Raw genomic sequence first — 14,102 nt, 5'->3', positions numbered from 1 at the left:
GATTATAACTAATATGATACTTGTACGATATGAACATTATTGATTTTTCATAGACAGGGGAGCAAGCACCGGTCAAGCATCATCCAATGTTACCAGATTCCATTCGAGCTATTATAATTGGTCCATCTGGGTCGGGTAAAACTCAATTGCTGCGCAACCTGATAATGAGGTGGTTCCAATAGGACAAACGTTATTTAGTAGCGCCATGCGTAGATGACCAACGATGTTAAAGTGTTCTTAAAGAACTTAATGAATCTACAGCGGCTGAAGACGATGTTAATTAATTTATCACAGACATCGATGAAGCGCCGTCCGTCGAGAATCTTAATAGACATATCAACAACCTAGTTGTTTCCGATGATATCATACTTGACAAACAATCAAATCCAAAAAGAATATTTGCACGAGGCAGACATAGAAACCCTGATGTCATTTACGTCACTCAGCGGTATACTTAGATTCCCAAAGTGATTAGAGATCATTGCAATGTTTTGGTTATTTTTAACGGGGTTGACACATACGCTTTGAAATATTCATCAGACATGGTGTCCCGGAACATATCTACGTTTTATGAACATATCTACGTTTTAAACCTTCTTCGCGCATGCTCAGAAAACCCAGCATGGATTTCTCACGGTACGTTTACACGATCCAGAAACACGTTATAGAATCGGTCTTGATAAATTTTTTATTAAAGAAATACATTTATTTTTATAATGAAACAAGAAAATGTTAACGAGATTATCTCTGAGATTGAGCAATTACAGCAAGATGGTCTCGCGCTTTAACTTGATATTGAAAATATCAACGGCGATTTTGAGACGATACAGCAGCGATGGGAAGAGGGCAGATATACAATAGCGGAAGATTATAGATTCATCAAATCACTCCAGCTCGAAATGGAATCGTCATTGGCGGATTTACAGGAACAACATGAGATAGCTAAATTTGTTCCACAGGCAAGCACCATTGAGAAAATACGATCAGAATTATTTCGACAGTATGCAACTTGAGCGGCTGTAAGTGCACGTTCGAGACAATTAAACAAAATTGTATCGGAATCTATTAAGACCTTTGCACAATGAGAATCATTCCCCAAGTAGGCATAGAGCAAACAACAACAAAATCTTTAACGACAAAAAGAAATTAACGACAAAAAAATGCTTTTTTTTTTTTGTTTTTTACGTTACTGGCCCAGAGAGGCCGTTCAGGGTCGGTCACGCACATACAAACTAACGGTGAATGCTGCACTACGTGTGTTCAATAAATTACCGTTTTGGACAGTTAGACGAAAAAGAGTTTGTGACAGCCATGCTTCATTACATCGTAAAAAAAAACTGGATTAGTGGGCATCGACACAATCTAATGACCCCGTGGGACATCAGAAGTAAGACTGTAAAGAACATATCCATGCTTGGCCTGCCCTTGTAATTCTTGCCCAAACGCTGTATAGCTACCGTCGACTGCGTCACAGACTAGATTTACAGAAATCATCCATGTGATGTTGACAATTCCCAGTGATACATGACGACTACCACCTGTTGGATCGTTGTCATATCGAAGAATATCTGGAGAGTCTTTTATTTTCTCGCATACTGCAACAATCTTCGGAAGATATTGGTCAGCTATATCATTGATTATCTGCTTCATCTTATCATAATCAAGTTCGGGTCGTTTAAATCTATTAAATACGTCTTTTCAGTGATCTTAAAATGATCATAAAATATATTTTGTTGATCGGTATCCATCTCGTGTCTGGCTAGCTCATAAATATGTAATGCTAAAAGTAAAGCATGGCGACTCATACCTCCTAGATGAATCATTATAACATTGATACTTGATCTAATACGCTTTTAGGATATTCAAGTATACACTTCTCAAACAGATCTCTTAGATCTCGCCGATCTCTTTGTTCAACCTCGTGATCTCGCCGGCTATTTATTCGCCTTGAAGAAGTTTATTATCCAGATGTTGGAAATTATTGAGTAGATCATCATACTCTGTAAATAACAGGCTATAAGGACGGTCTCTCGTTTTGTACGTTGTGGTTTAACAACAGCTGGTGCTGCCAGCGCCATCCTAGCACGGTTCTGATCGACATTTTGTATATGTCAGCGGCATAAATGTATGCCTCAAAATGTTTCCGCCGTTATTTATACGGCGTCACTCAACGTTGGCACATGCACTTTGATAGACAAATTTGATTCACTTGATTTAATTCTACGTTCAAGTTCATCATTTATTTGTTCGATTTGATGCTATTCTGTTGCGTTGGTAACGACTTCCCAGGTTAGGACATGCTTGCCAGATGCGGTTTCATGTGAAAATAACACCAAATTAGTAGCGTCTAATCCACTAAATGAATTTTCTCTGATATTTGGCCAACTATATTAAAGTCGTAATTGTGCCAGTGCCATTTCCAGTGACCGACCATTAGGAGCTTTTATCTTAGTTGGAAAATCATCATCGAATTCTGGTCGTGTTGACCTCGCTGATATCATTGTGGTTGTCGGCGGTGTTGTGTTAGCGATGACCTGTTCCAGTCGTGTGGTTATTTCCACGGTCATTGTTATATATGCGACGTATTATAAATGTGGAACTGGCAACGTTGGCAATGGTATGTTGGTGTTCTTGTGAGAGGAATAATAAATATCCCTAACTGCATTAAATTCATTGTATGATACTGTATCGTCGTTTAACGCCGCTGCCAGTGTCGATGATATATTTATGCACGCATATGTCTCAGCGTAAGTTATTTATGTGTGCTTGTGTAATTTTTTACTGGTACATGTATATATTTTTTGCGATAATATTGAGTTTACCAGCAACACCAACAACAACAGAGACACCGATTCAACCACCGGCTGTATCAAGTTCGTCGCTGATAATTTGTCGATTAACGTCGTTGTTTCAGCGACCAGCGAGGAAACCGCTTATACAACATTGTCAATGACGATGATTCGTCTGCGATATTTTTGTTTTGTCATGTGCTCGTCGATAATTTCTTCCAGCGATGCCTTCCACGCACATGCTTGATTATACCGAAAGGATTGTGAGGGGTTCATAATGTGTTATACTACGTAATCAATTAAAGTTCTTTCGCTAAGAATTCTAGACACCACCAATATATCATTAAGGTTAGGGTTTTGTCTTTTGGATCCAGCATGAATCGTACCTCGGCACCTTGATTTAACACGACCGACAAGTATACGGAAGATCCATCGATGGAATGAATCCATAGAAATGAGGAAAATATTTTCCTAAATTTATCGGCGCTAAACAGGGAGATCCTATACTTCCCGGCAACTTCAGGGGTATGTTTGATGAAGTTGTTTTGCGATGACCATGTTGCTTATCCAGTCTCCACTGTGTATACCATGTTGATGAGAGGAATCGTGGGAATTACACCATCGGCAATTTTTTTGATTTCATCGAGATCAGTGTTTATCAAATTGATTCTTGAGTTGATGTTGGTGAGTTCAATGTTAATAATTTCGATTGTTGTTTTAACGTTGACTAGATCAACAAGTTGTATGTGAATTTCAGAGAGCTTGATGTTGATTACTGTTAGATTTCCAATGCAGTTATCCATAATTCTATTTATGTTTCTACGAAAAGTTTCAAACGCGGTTACATGCTTAGCATATTCAAACGTCTACGTGATCATTCCATCATTGATTTTCATTAACGAGGTCATCATCGGGACGTTCTGTTGTCCGTGTATTTCACGCATTGCATCATCGGCTTTAGCAACATATTTATTGGTCTCACCTCTGATCGTGGTATTGTTGTTGTCCACATATTTTGTTTTGTTGGCACGTCATGGTCTGATTTCGGTTCTCTCACATTGGTAATTGTATTTCTGCTAATATTGAGATCGCCATACATTATATCTCTGAGTCATCTAATACTTCTAGTAATCTCTCCCATGATTCTTAGAATTGATTCCTCCGAGTTTTTAATTTTACCGGTTTTAGTAAACACCACCAAGTTATCTTGGATCTCGCAGAATAATATCTGTCAACGGGATATTGCTCATCTTTAACCGTCCTTGCTGATCCTGAAAAAACAACAACTTCATTTGTGTCAACATCGGCGAGGTGCAAAAGGTCAGCAACCATTAGCCTGCTTTAAATGACGGGCGGTATACTCATGTACAACTTTGTGAGGCGGTGCTGATGACCTTGACACAACATTAGGTAGAGCAAGTACTTCTAGACTGCATATTGGTAGATCCGTTATTGTCTCTGTTGGTAATGTTGAATACCAGATTGGTGATCAGCTATACCGTAAACATTCTTTTGGTGGCGCCAATCCATGCGAATCAAATTAAACAACTCCACGTTGATCACCCGCCTATGCAACCCAAGGAGTACCTAGACGAGATCGTCCATCGAGATTAATAATACCGGTGTCAACATGGTTTGATTTTTCCAGTAACTGATCACGCATGAACACTCCCCTGACGATTTATTGTTTAATCGTCGAGCAACATCAAGTAAATCAAAACTGGAGATGGGAAGCTTTAACAAAGCGTCCTCGGCAGTCCCAGACCTTGACCATACCGCGTTCTTGGTAATATTAGACCCGGACCTTATTTTGAGGTGTTTATGCCGATTCGGGACACTCCGTATCCTGTTGCATTTTTCAGTGCCATGACAGCAGCAGTTCCAAGGGCACCAGGTTCAGCTGCTTTTGCAATAGCGGGAGCCGCTGATGCAATTAGCGGTGGTATAGCCGCTAGAAACGGAAATATACCGCAGCTTTTTATTCTGTCTCCCAGTGCATTCGCAGAAAGCTCAAGTCGAACACCAGTTTTTGATTGCTTGGTGTCATTGTAGTGTTTGAGCTGACGTTCAGTCTACGATAATTTATTTTTGTCGTGCAATACCGCTGATTTCAGAGTTATTTTTGCCCCATAATTAAACTTTGATGCGGATTTACCAGGTGTCAGAGTAACATTGACGTGATGATATGTCATTATAACATCATGAATGATCTAATTAACATTTACATGCTTTCAACTGGCGCATCAATGGCTCTCATTCGTCCACAAATGCCTTCAGGCAACATTGTTTTTTGAGCAATATAACACGAAAGTATAGTGTACCTGGCTTGATACCTCTCATTAACTTGACATTCCTTTCACTAAGTAGTAAAACCCTGAGGAGTGTAACATATCTCTATATATGTGCCTGTACTCGCCTGGAAAAGGTGGAACTGACCAACATCAGACGTAAGTTCTCTAAGCTGAAATATGTCTTACATAAGAGTGCAACAATCCCAACTACACACAAAAGTTGCCAGTGTAGAAGCATCGGCTCTTTTTTAGTTGTCTGACTAAGCTGATATAGATCTTACTTAAGAGCACAACAAATATTCACACAGGTCCCACAAGTAGCAGCAACAACGCTATTGATAGCCTTGTAAATTTTTATCTTTAAGGTTTAACACTGCATGATGTGGTATTTAGTGTAAACAGTCTTTATGATCTTTCCAAATAAATGAGTAAGATGATGATTTGGAAAAGTATATTTGCAATTATTCCCAAATCTACGTACCGGTTATTGCAATTTTGGTTAAATGAAATAAAGAAAGACAAGTTGATGTTTACAACGACACTGGATACTGTCACCTCTAAATGTACAAAATCCTTGTTAATATCTTTATAGAATTACCTCCAGAAATCCATCGGCTGAACGAAAAGGAGCAACAACTGTACAGAGAAGCTATAGCATCGGCATCAATAAAGGTAGACAATATCCGTGTAATGGTAATTGGTCATCAAGGTGTGGGAAAGACCTCACTTGTCAAACGCTTGCTTGGAAAGGAAGTAAAACAAGATGAAACCAAATCAACAGATGGCATTGACTTTCATCATCTACAAATAAACCATGACACAGGAGAATGGAGTGAGATATATTTAGGTATATATATACAGACCACAGCAAAGTAATACAAATGTTTCCATATAGTATAGTATTCCAATTTAGTCTGTAATTAATATATATCTGTATATCTATATATCTATCTATCCATCTATCTATCTATCTATCTATCTATCTATCTATCTATCTATCTATCTATCTATCTATCTATCTATCTATCTATCTATCTATCTAATTGTCATATTTATCCAATGCGGTGTACTTTCAGGTAATCATCGTTTCTTTTCAGTTTTATCAGCCAGAGGGACAATGAATAATAAGCGCTGAATTCTCGTAATAAATGGTTTGCAAACATCTTTTTCAGTTTTAAAACTGATAGCATTATTCAATTTGCGACAAATATCTTTATTTTCAGATCGTGCTGAATTAAATAGATATAGTATGATAGAAGTACTGCATGATTACGATAGAAGTCAAAGTTCAAAGCCTCAGAAAGGTGCAGACAACGATGAAGAAGGTGGAAACGACTTTGTACAAACTTCAGAGGATAAATCCACTGTAGGAAAGGATGCTCCTGTGTCAGATAAAACTCACATCAAAGAAACTAAAGGAGAGGGAATTAAATCAGTTCAAACAAATTTGGAAATCGGACAATTAGTTCGTGAAGCACAGTCTTTCACTCCCCGTGGCATCTTATTGTCTCCTCTTACGATAATGGATTTTGCTGGCCAGTTTCTCTACTATACCACCCATCAGACCTTTATTTCATGGAGAACTATATATCTGCTGGTAACAGACTTGAGCATACCTTTGGGAGATCCAGTTAGAAACGACATCTCTGTCTTAGACACGACTGAGAACGAACCATGCAGCGTACAGGGTAAGTGCCATCTGTCCCTGGTTTCCATCTAAAATTGCGATTTATGTTTAGCAGATTGTCCTCAAATTTAATTATTTACGTACACGCAATATTAACTGGACTCTAAACAAAGTAGTGAATTTGATTCTTTTTGACGCAGAGACTATGCATCATTCTAGTTGTTCTAGTGTGCACAGCACACATACTAAAGAAGCTCACGAAAATTGTACATGACATTTTGTAATATAGTTGTGTTGATCGTGACTGCAATAATGTTATTTTTATATTTTGCTGCCCACCATTATCCATAAATGCTTGAACGTGATATAATACCAAATATTCTGCCATCTTATCGATGTGATAGTGAAAGTATGTTGTATGTACAGCCTACACCACCTATATATTTGTTATTTTTACATGCTTACAAATAATTAAATTGGCTTTGAGTTTGGGCTGCTTGAAACAATAAAGTAGACTTCTTAATGAGGATACCATGGGAAAGAAGTTTCTCATAGGCAAACAGGAACCTGTCACCAATTTTTTGAATTAATAACTCTCAATTAAAGAATATGCAGCTGTAAACAGCTACAATTTCCACAATATTTAAAGTATTGCATACAGTTAAGATTAACTTAACATTATCAATGCATCAAGGTAAAAGAGAATTTAATACAAATCATAAAATTAAATGTCTTTTGTTAAAAGAAGGGGATCAGCTATAACGATAATTCTAAATCATTTGCAGCCTTCTTCTATTTTAGCCTTTGCTAGTTGTTGTTTCAAGAGATTGTAAATTTAATTCGCATTTTATGCCGACATTAGAAGCCATTGTAAGCATTAAAAAATTGCTTTTCTACTGCATTTGCATGACACAATACATATGTTCAAATGACCCATAACTTTGGAAAATGAAATGATCGATCATATTTGGTTGCTTTTTGTATAAGTTTGGTGATGCCGTCTTTTGATGATTAGTGCCTTGTGTTTATACACGATTGTAGCCGGCTTAATTTGATGAAGAGAACATATGCTATTTAATTGGCTGCAAAAACTAGCTTCTGACGACCAAACTTATGCTCATTTGTTAATTCGACCGATGCATTGAATTCTGGCAGCAACATCAAACAACCGTAGAGCAAATTATCAGTGGGAACTGTCAGCTTGTAGTTATAAACAACATAAAAACAAATAATTAGTTCAAGATGGGACCAGTGGTTTCTGTCGAGAAGTATATACATTTTTCTCGAAGTCGACATATTACAAATTTCTTTAATAATCGACGATGACTTTGTATTTTCGCCGACATAGCCGGCTTATCTATCTAAGTGATCTTAACAAGATGTAGAGGACGGATAAAGTTATCAATGTATTACAGCTGCTGTTTATATGTATCTATTATTAACACCTAGGGCATCTCTGCTGCAAGTTTATCCTTACGTTCTAAGAAGCTAGTTAAAATCATTGAAGAATCATTCAGCATAATTAAAATATCGCTGGCATGTGTGTTTGCAAGATAAATTTATTTGATTTGGAGGGCACTATAAAAGCAATTTATTAATTGGTGTGCCCATTTCCTAAATATTTAGGACATTTAAAATGTTACATATGTCCGTCAGTCCCTATTGTCGCTTCCCACGACGTCCATCATACAATTCGTTCGTAATAAACCTTGAAAGCAGAAATAAGAGACTCTACAGTCAGGCAGTTGAAATTGTCTGCGGACATTCGCGTTTGAGTTTCTCTCTCTCTCTCCTCTCTCTCTCTCTCTCTCTCTCTCTCTCTCTCTCTCTCTCTCTCTCTCTCTCTCTCTCTCTCTCTCTATATATATATATATATATATATATCTGTGTGTGTGTGTGTGTGTGTAAAGAACCTAACTAAATATCAATACCGTTATATATTTTTATCAAATATGCACAGTATTTTGGACGTCCATCGACTGAACTTGCTTTTCGGATAGTATTGGGACCTACATATTTATCAAACACGACTCATGTTTTTGATTTTCCTTATTATTCTTGCGTGTATCCTTCTTTTTAGATCATGTCCTCTACTGGTTAAATTCTATAGACTCACATGTGTTTCTACCTATTGAACCCGATTCCGACCAGAGACAGGGGGATGTTATTCTTGTTGGCACACATCTTGATGTAATACCAACGGTAAGGTACATTTTTCACAGATACAACATTAATAACACTGGGGCACATTCGATAAAATTTATTTATTTTCCCTAATTCTTTTGGAGATTAAAGGCGTGGAATTTATTAGTGTTGCATGTTGTTCAATTCTCCATACATTCGTTATTTTGTTCATTCTGGTCCTTCCACCTTCGGTTCTGCAAAAGAACATTCACTATTGTAGTTATGTTTTAGGCATATGTAGCAATTGCTATAACATTTTGAAAGCACAGTGAAAATGTTTCGTTGTTGTCGTTGTGAACCATTGTTTGGTGCAAATTCGTTATCGTAATAATTTACATTACTTTTAAACGCTATGCAGATTTATTGTTACTCCCTTTTCATGTGACCGCTACGGTGGCCAAGTAGTTTGAGTATCTGTCCCGGATGCACGAGGTCTTGGCGCTCAGCATTAAGAACTTTGTGTTAGTACTGGTCGGCCGGGTACAGGATAATGTGATTGGGTTCAACATAATTCTACATGCCTGCGGAATGATGCCCAAGTGTTAGACATCATTGTGAACTGTCACACTGAAGATAGCGTAGATATATGACTGAAAAATTGTTAAAGCTATGTTAAAAATCCACATACACACACACAAATCCCTTTCTTGTCATCCTGAAGCAGTATTAGTTAGCAGCGTCATATAAAAAAGCACTTATATATTTTGCGTCAATTTAATTAGATCATTTAAACAGCAATGGCTTTCTTTAACATACTGTGGTGCAATATATGACTATAAATATCCTTTCTAAATTCTTTTTAAAACTCAGTTTCATGTACAACTTCAGTAATTTGAATTGTCATTACTTTGTGTTTCTCTTCTTCATGATATTGTAGTTCAAGCTAATGTGGACATCTGTACCACAGGGATGCTAAAACAAGATCATTATATACGCCGTCATAGATTATGGGTCTCCGATAATTACTCCGCAAATAAAATAAACGTAAAATATGGCATGGAAATCCATGTTATATTTTCGTCTTTGCTGATGTAGGTGTTGACTTATGACTAACAAAGTACGTCTTAGCAGAACTAACCTTAGTTAATAGGATGCATGTGCTATTTTGCTACGAACTATGAATAAAACCCAAAATATATGAACCGTAACCATGGTAATATTCCATCTTTAGCGTGCAGATACCCATTATCAGAGACCATCTGTCTTTGCTGATTCATTTTTTTTAGCTGAAGTAGTAGTGTAGGACGGATGTTTACTGTATATTTCAAGCGAGATTTAAACCCCATTGAATCAGCAAAATTAATTTGGTATTAATTACAAAAATGAAATTATACAGAAGCACACTTTTCTGATCATGATTACCAATATTAATTTGTCATAATTTCTTTAACAAAAACTCTTTATCGGTTGACAAGACAACAATCTTTAAAATTCAATTTCCTGGGATGAAAATTTTCCATTCTTCGGAATACCTGTTTCGTTAAATGTTAAAGTAGTCCCACTCTCGTTAAATTGAATCTTAGTGTATAGGTTTAAATGAAGTAATCATTACATTATGACGTCAATGATATTATATCACGCATATACATGTCTTGTATCGATATGGAGTGTATGGAAGATTGCGTGTACTATGACGTGATTGTCATTTCTCCTTTACAATTAATATTCATAAAAGGAAATTATTGTTTTTGGAAATTAATAATTGCAATTACAGTCAAATGCAAACTAATCTTCACACAAAGTATAAGAGACCTTAGAAAATTTTAACCAGTTTATAATTGCCATATATACGCCGCGAAAACCTGCTGTTGCAAAGTCAGCAGCAGGGGGGGCGAATCCGACATTTTGTCCAATCGTCATTTGGCTTAATTAATACTTTCTGCACTCAGCGGATCCGGTGTCGTCAGCGCCCGGTAAAAAAAAAGACGACGTCGTCGTAGGGGGATCGTCCAATCGTCATTTAGTTTAATTGATACCTTCTGCGCGCCGATCCCCAGCGTCGTCAGCGTCCGGTAAACACAGCGACGACCGCGTCGATGTCATCGCCCCCCCCCCCCCCGCTGCTAAGTGGCTACTTGCAATTTAACCGAATATTTGGTCAAGTCCGATACGATATCGTGTCCGAGGGTCATGTAAATTTATCGTTACAAATCCATGTGGGGTCGACTGAGCATGACTAAAAAAGTTTCGAAAAACATTAAAGTCCATGTCACCGCCGCACCATGTCTGCCAAATATTTCGTAGCGTGTGTGTATCAACGCCGTTGAATACAGCAAGAATATTGCAGTTGTCTCTGATTACTTTTGGAATCTGAGTGTATCGTTGAGTGACATATATCACGTCAGTGTTTTTATGCTTGCCTCTGGAAAATATCCTAGCTGGGTTTTTTTGATTGTCTAACATAACATCATCGTACACGACTAAATTGTTAACGTCGCCATCAATATCATCGATACCTAGTGCATCATTGATATCTGTAATAAACTCAATAACATTTTTTTTAGCGATCGCTGATGCATTCTCGTTGAAATCTTTCAACACCTCGTAGCATCGTTGATCATCTACGCTAGGAGCAACCAAATACAACTTATCCCACTTCATCCATCTCATTATTAAATTGAGTAACAATTGCGTCTTGCCGGATCCAGATGGTCCGATGATAATCATCCGGATCGAGTTTGGTAACGCTGCAACATGCTTAACTGGTTCTCTTGTTTTAGTCGCTGAAAAGTCAATTATATTCATGTCTCTATACATAAATTATTGATCTATATTGTGTAAAGTGTAGAGTGCGTACTGGCACAAATGATATGACAACCGTTACAACAAGAAATAACAGATCGGCGCTTACTGGCAAGTGTGTACAATGCGGTATAAAGAAATTTAGATTTATTTCTATTAAACCCGGGGATGTTTTAAAAAAAAGCGAGGAGGTGATATTGCAGCCAAGTTATCAAAACTCCCCGGAACACCGTGGGCAAAGTATCCAGGAGAAAAACACCTCCCAGGATATAGCTACTGTGGCCCCGGATCACGATTAGATATTAGACTCGATGATCAAAATCAGCCCAAACCCGGTGAGTACCCAATAAACGCTATCGATAAGGCGTGTCATGCTCATGATGTTGCTTACAAAAGTAGCGATCTGCAACAGCGTCATATCGCGGACGTAAAATTAATTCACGCGTTAAATGCTATTCCTGATAAATCCTTCAAGGAAAAATTGGCTTCATGGTTGGTAAAATCGGCTAAGAACGGTAAATTAATGATTGGAAGCGGAGCTTCTCGCGCTGGTAATTGAAAACGCTAGCGTTTATAATAACAACATGGAATCTATCTATTATTCTCCGAGAGGATACTGGAAGGGGAAGGCCGCAATTGGTAAGCTTGCAAGCGCTGCAAAAGTAACGAGGGCCACTGCGTCTAATTGGTTGTCCAAACAGGCTATATGGCAAATCTATCTACCACCGCCTAAACAAATCAACTTCTCGCGCTTTGATGTCAGCGTACCTAATGAAGTTCATCAGGATGATATACTATTTCTGCCGCATGACAACGGTTACAAATACGCGCTAACCGTAGTTGATGTTGCGAGTCGATACAAACAAGCGGAGCCGTTAAAAACTAAGTCAGCAACTGAAGTAGCCGATGCGTTTGAGCGGATTTATCGAAGAGGCCCTCTGCGCTGGCCAAATCTATTACAAGTTGATCCTGGTAGTGAATTTCGCGGCGCTGTTTTATCAACGCTGAAACATCATAGCGTCGCGGTACGACGAGGTCATACTGCGCTACATCGTGATCAGGCAATTGTTGAACGATTCAATCGGACTCTTGCTGAACGGTTATTTGGATATCAATACGCGAAGGAATTCATCCAAGAAAAACGATCTCGTGAATGGGTCAAAAGGTTGCCAGGCGTAATTACCGCGTTAAATAACGAGATTACCCGAGCAATCAACATGAAGCCCAGCGACGCGATTAAAGAAAAGTATATACCCGGAAGATCAAAAATAGATAGCGTTTCCAAGCCGATTCTCGGCGATGTCACTGTTAGATATCTATATGAACCAGGAGAGCTTGAAGGCGGTAAAAAAAGAGCTACTGATCCTATCTGGAGTGTTACCACACATAACATATCAACGATAACACGATCAACTGGTAGACCACCGATCTATAGACTGGATTCAACTGCCCCACAGCGGGGGTTTACACGCGAGCGACTACAAGTGATACCTGACGATACTCAATTGCCCCCGCGTGGTCTTAACTAGCGCCGTTGCGTCTATTACACTCAAGACAGGTCAATCTCACATTGGTTTTGACATGACCGAGACTGTTATCGATCCTGTCCACGGTAAATTGGCGAGCGTCTTTATCCGAATAGCGCCAGCGCATTACACAATTACAACTCGCGCAGTGATTATTCTGTTGTTGTCGTAACGCAATTATTAATTCGGCATCAATATCAAAACGCCGCTGTTTTTTTTTTATCCTGTTGGCGGTAACCCGAGAGTTTTCTATCAATGACGCTTGCATCGATGACTCCGTCACTGGCTTCGTCACTGACTCCGTCAATAACAATTCTTCGAAGCTGATTTATCCTTCGTACTCTGGACACTGCAAGATAGACTAGATTCGACCATTCGATGCGATTATCAACCATCCAAACAATTGTATCCGTGATAGTCAGTCCCTGCGAGGAATGTATTGTCGTTGCGTATCCTAGCGTCCACGGGGATTTATCAGCACGTAGCGCGTCCTCGACGACGCTGATATCAACGAGCACGATATCATTCAGCACGAGAATTTGTTTTTTTGTCCCTGACGCTGTCGGGGCCGGGATTTCAACTTCAATGTTCTGCCGCCGTGTGTCCGCGGGTCTATAACATAACGGCACTGGGCGCGTTGGAAACTTTTCCTTATGCAACGTAAACAACTTCCGCTGAAGTGTGTCTCTGACTATCTTTCTACTCGTTACAATCAAATCGTTTGGTCTCCATGTTTCCCAGAATTCATTTAACGGCGTTTCCGGAATCACCTCGCGGATTATTTCACACTGAATTCTATCCGGCTGTAATCTGATTAATTTTTTAACCTCGCGCAGTTGTTCATCAAGTGCTCGGTAATCAGTATCGGTTTCTTCATAATAGTCCACAAAACCCTTTAACCAATCATGTGGGCCCTCGCCGACAAATGGTGGTGGTTGACCAT

The 14,102-nt window shown here is 38.6% G+C and overlaps 1 protein-coding gene across 1 annotated transcript; it reads left to right on the top strand.

The window, feature by feature from the left end:
• The first annotated feature begins 666 nt into the window (after positions 1 to 666).
• On the top strand, positions 667 to 10,126 carry LOC149790476 (uncharacterized). The gene is made up of 4 exons (XM_089973228.1): positions 667 to 5,927; positions 6,304 to 6,768; positions 8,788 to 8,909; positions 10,118 to 10,126. Exons 1-4 carry the CDS (start codon positions 5,642 to 5,644, stop codon positions 10,124 to 10,126), a joined length of 882 nt encoding a protein of 293 aa, XP_089829354.1. The 5' UTR covers positions 667 to 5,641.
• The last annotated feature ends 3,976 nt before the right edge of the window (positions 10,127 to 14,102 follow it).

Source organism: Sinohyriopsis cumingii, chromosome 10, assembly GCF_028554795.1.
Source record: "Sinohyriopsis cumingii isolate HCF-2022 chromosome 10, ASM2855479v2, whole genome shotgun sequence".
Taxonomy (NCBI): Eukaryota; Metazoa; Mollusca; class Bivalvia; order Unionida; family Unionidae; genus Sinohyriopsis; species Sinohyriopsis cumingii.
The sequence above is the reverse complement of the archived record's forward strand: the minus strand, read 5'-3'. Positions and strand labels throughout refer to the sequence as shown.